We start from the raw sequence: 5,000 nt of genomic DNA, 5'->3' as shown, positions 1-5,000 counted from the left end.
TTACTTTTTTTTACTCTTTTTTTTTTCTTTCTATTGGAAATATCCCTTTCGAGCCATTCGATTTAAATAATGGAATTGTTGATATAATTTGTAGATATAGATTCTATATATCTATAGAATAAAGAAAGACTTTATTAATCTTTACTTCATGCGTAACATAGTAATTCTCCTTTTTCAATTGGGAGAGATGGCTGAGTGGACTAAAGCGGCGGATTGCTAATCCGTTGTACGAGTTTTTGTACCGAGGGTTCGAATCCCTCTCTTTCCGTTTCCTCTGATGACTTGAGATTTTTCTTTCGAATTCGAAAAAAATCTCGAGCCTCTTTTATCTTTTATCATAGTTAAATGTGTGGAATAGATAAAATCATAAGAAAATTCAGAAAAAAAAAAGAAATAAGAAATTAAGTAAGGAAAATGAGAAACCCCTTATTTTTTTTATTCCTCACGTCCAGGATTACGTCCTGGATCATTAGATAGGAATCCGAAGATGAAGAGAGAAACAAAGAATATCACTACCGTGTAAACGAAGAGTTTGAGAGTAAGCATTACACAATCTCCAAGATCATTTTTTGGGGAAAAGGGAATAGATTATCAATTTTTATACCACATATCCTATTTTGACACCAAGAAATAAAGTGGTTTCTAGAAAAGAAAGGAATTTGCAGAAATTCATTTGTAATAAGATTCTTTCATTACCAAAAATATCTTTCATACCCACAAACAATTACAATTAGATATTGTGGGGGACCCTTATAGATAGGGTCCTTATTCACTGGAAATAGAAGGTCAGAATGAGGAAATAAGGTAATCTAGATTTATCGCGGCTATCCAAGAATTTCAATGTTTAAATCAAGGGTCCATAATGATAATGTAAGACTTATCTGATCAATTGTTAAAATCTTTTTTATCGAAAAAATCATGAATGTTTGTAGGATAGTATTAAAGAGATCTCATCGAAAACTTACAGCAGCTTGCCAAACAAGGGCTAAGAGAAAAAAGAGCACAGGTATGACTGGCATAACATCTACGATTGGATTGAAAATAGCGTAAGCCTCGGGCAATTTGGCAAAGAAAAAACTACTCGAATGAAAGGCAGAATTAAGACAGATACAGATCAAACTAAAGATATTAAGCATAACAAACATTTCGTTCTTGGAAATAATTGCATTTTGATTGAGTTATTGATATAAGGAGAAAAATGAAGAAAGTAAGAAAAAATTCTTCTTTTTCTTTGAACTCGCCCAATCAAAACTCCTTCCATTCTTAAATGAGAATAGAAGGAATCATACTTTCATACAATATCTTAATTGAATTATATATAATGATCAATAAATTCAGTTTAATTCTACATCTACACGTGGCAAATCCTAACAACAATCTAATAGATTCCATAGATATTTAGACTAGAATTGACGAACAACCAAGACCGATATTAGTCTTTATTAGTGTCGAATAGAAATCGAAATGGGGCGTGGCCAAGCGGTAAGGCAACGGGTTTTGGTCCCGCTATTCGGCGGTTCGAATCCTTCCGCCCCAGAGCGGACCGATTCGATCAGAATAAAGATTGTTCTCTTTAACAATCTTCTGCTAAAGAGTGTAATGTTGGATACAATGTGATGTGATCCTTATTTCTGATTTCTAATGATTTTTCTCTGAATTATATCTTTTCTTTCTCACAAACTGAATCGAGTTTAAATGACGCGTGGATTTAACTGAATTTTTTTGTGATCCAGGTAGGAGGGAGGATGGGAACATAGATCACAGAACATAGATCACAATAGTGAAATTCAAAAAAATCGAATGGGTGCTTCAGTTCAGTATATGCCCGTATCGCTCATATTGAAGTTAGGTACTTAGAGAAACTTTACGTCCCATATCTATTTGAATTTTCAATGATGCATTCTGAGTCGAAATATGAAAGAATGGCCTCTATATTCCCTACCCTAAAGTAACTAAAGTAACATAGAGTTGCCCAATTACTAATTCTCTGTAGATCCTGAATTATAAACAGGGGGGAGCTCTTAGTACTAATTTAATTCCAGCACTGGGATTAAATTAGTACTAAGACTGGGTTGGGTAAAAAAAATAGGAAAAACTACTTGATCTGGACCCGTTTTGCTTTGTACCTAGACAAGATAATCTAGCATCCCATAAGAGGATCCCCTTTTTTCATTTATGATTCAGGATTTACAGAAAATTTTTGAGTAGATAAGAGTTAATCAGCAATGGAAGGTATCCATTTAAAATGTCTGTCCGAATCTCATTAACAAAGAATCAAGTTCAATATGTAACAGATGTATTTTCTTTGGACCTAATTTGTTTGTATTTTGCGTCTTTCTCTACTCCAATGAATAATTGTAAATCAATGTAGCGATTGAGGTGGGGGGGGATTTATACATTCCAGTCATTTTACTTCAATTTTGATGGTAGAGAATTTATGGAAAGATTACTGAACCTGAAGTAAAACAAAACACGTAGAAAAAAACCATGTCTATCCGTATTGTTCTCTTTCAGTGACAAGACAACGTCATTTCAGTTTTGTCGAAAAAGATCTGTGATCCCTTAAAAAAGAAAAATATCCGCGACTACTTCCAGTGACAATTGTTCGGTCGATCTGATGGATACAGAAAGCTCATATTCTTCCGGTTCTTATTTTCTCAATCAGATGAAAGAATAACGGCCTAAATCCTAACTCTTTTTCTTACATGAGCCTTCTCTACTTCTCTACTTCTCTATTTCAATTTCATTTCTATTCACCCCACGAAAAAAAAGAAATTGGATTTGGTTCTCGATTTTTCTATCTAGTTTAAATCATTGATGATTTTATTGGAAACAAAACATGGATTTCTTTCTCTTATGATGATAAAATTCGTGTCTCATTTCATTAATTAATGAGATATATACTCCAATTTTTAGCTACTCGTTATGATTGTGACGATTTGTTGATTAATTTAGAGATAAATTTCTGTCTTTACTGGAAAACCTTATTCTTATTTAAATAATGATGTCTGTCAAAGTAGGAATTTATGTTTAATTAAACGTTTGTAATGATTCTTATGAATTGAATTCTTTGGTACTTAAAGAGGTGTGAAATTAGTGAATCTATTCTATCGAATCATTTCTTTTCCGGCCTTTCCGGATCGTTGGACTAGCTTATTTGATTAATGACTTATATTCATTCTGTCCCGTATTGGAAATCGAAATCTAATTAAGGACCCTTCTTTAATTTCGAATTTCGTTTTTAATTAATATTAATTTAGTTGTTCAAACAAAAAAGAATTGGATCTTTCATGAGTGATCGTCTTGAACAATCTGTTGACGATGAATATTAAAAAAACTAATTTATTTGTGTTCTTTAAAAAAAAATGGTTTTATTCATATCATACGATAAGATAAAATATGATATGGGGTTAAATTGAATTCTTGCTGAAATTTCTCCAGGTAAATACAAACCTATACCTACCCATCTATATAGAATAGAAAAATTAAAAGTATAGATTACTATGTACTATGTACCGATTGAGCCAATGACTATTCATGATTCCATATTGAATAAATTCATACTGGTTTCTAATTTCAAATTAGAGGAATGTTATGGTAAAGCTTCGTTTGAAACGATGTGGTAGAAAGCAACGTGCGACTTGAAGGACATAATCGGCTGTGGATTCTTACATCCACCATTTTATATAGGAATGAAGGTGCTCTTGGCTCGACATAGTTTGTTCTGTTCCACTAGAATCCCGATTTTGGGGGGTTGTAAATAGTACATGATGGAGCTCGAGCAGAAAGTAAGTATTGATTCATTTCTCAGGGGCAAGGATCTATGGTTAGTGCCAATCAATAAGTTGGAACAACTTCGTAAGTATATCTTCGATATAGAAACCGAAAGGATCCAATCCGAACAAGTTTCAAATTCAAAAGGAAAATTTGTTGGAATTGGTAAAACCATTTCGATCAAAAGTGTATCACGCGGGAATCAATTATTCGTATGATTCTTCGATAGAAAGAAATCACAAAAGGTATGTTGCTGCCATTTTGAAACGATTAAAGATCACCGAAGTAATGTCTAAACCCAATGATTCAAAGCAAAGATAAAGGATCCCGGAACAAGGAAACACCATTTTAATTGTCTTAACAACTGGATTAGAATGAAGAATAAAAATGGATTCTAAACGAGACAAACAAAAGGGGTTAGAGACAGCTCAAAAAATGAAGTGCCTAAGGATTTTCCTTTGAGCTTTTTGAGAATTATCCAACTTGAGTTATGAGTACGAATGGTTTTCTTTTTTTATTTTTCGCGAAGGAAGAACAGAACAAAAAAACGACTCAAATCATAATAGTCTAATTGATTTGATGATTTTATGAATCTGTTTGCCAATACAATACATAAATTCGAATCATTCTTTCTCGAGCCGTACGAGGGGAAAACCTCCTATACGTTTCTAGGGGGGGCATTGTTCATCTACATCTATCCCAATGAGCCATCTATCGAATCGTTGCAATTGATGTTCGATCCCGAAGAGAAGGAAGAGATCTTCGGAAAGTGGGTTTTTACGATCCGATAAAGAATCAAACTTATTTAAATGTTCCCGCTATTCTATATTTCCTTGAAAAAGGCGCTCAACCTACAGGAACAGTTCATGATATTTCAAAGAAGGCAGAGGTATTTAAAGAACTTCGCGTTAATCAAACGAAATAAAATTAATGTAATGAAAAAAAAAAGAAAGAAGGGGTGACCTATATCTAAATCTAGCTTTGGATAATATTTTATCCACTATTCCCCTTTTTTCTTGCTCTATTCATATCTATTTCCTATTGTTTCCATATGATCCCATATTCATATTACATATTTACATATTCTATTATTATATTTACATATTCTATTTATATTATATAACGACAAAAACCTCTTCTATTAATATGAATATGAGACGGGGATAGAAGATCGAGTGAATAGCTGAAATAACTGAATCTATAAATAAAAAATTATGGGATTATCT

General features: G+C 32.8%; 3 protein-coding genes and 2 non-coding genes across 5 annotated transcripts, besides 1 other annotated feature; 3 read left to right on the top strand and 2 right to left on the bottom strand. All coding sequences in view use genetic code 11, as the record gives it.

The window, feature by feature from the left end:
* Positions 1-5,000: part of a sequence feature (large single copy region; LSC) that runs on past both edges of the window.
* On the top strand, positions 182-268 carry trnS-GCU. The gene has a single exon. It is a non-coding gene; the product is annotated as a tRNA-Ser (tRNA).
* psbI (photosystem II protein I) lies at positions 436-546 on the bottom strand. The gene has a single exon. The coding sequence runs from the start codon at positions 544-546 to the stop codon at positions 436-438; it is 111 nt and encodes a 36-aa protein (YP_004563851.1).
* On the bottom strand, positions 951-1,136 carry psbK (photosystem II protein K). Its single transcript has one exon. It carries the CDS (start codon positions 1,134-1,136, stop codon positions 951-953), a length of 186 nt encoding a protein of 61 aa, YP_004563850.1.
* trnQ-UUG lies at positions 1,466-1,537 on the top strand. Its single transcript has one exon. It is a non-coding gene; the product is annotated as a tRNA-Gln (tRNA).
* On the top strand, positions 3,595-4,699 carry rps16 (ribosomal protein S16). The gene is made up of 2 exons: positions 3,595-3,634; positions 4,479-4,699. The coding sequence occupies exons 1-2, from the start codon at positions 3,595-3,597 to the stop codon at positions 4,697-4,699; spliced, it is 261 nt and encodes an 86-aa protein (YP_004563849.1).

The sequence above is a fragment of the chloroplast genome of Nelumbo lutea, assembly GCF_056320005.1.
Source record: "Nelumbo lutea chloroplast, complete genome".
In the NCBI taxonomy this organism is placed as follows: Eukaryota; Viridiplantae; Streptophyta; class Magnoliopsida; order Proteales; family Nelumbonaceae; genus Nelumbo; species Nelumbo lutea.
This window is presented reverse-complemented; position numbering and strand designations above follow the sequence as displayed.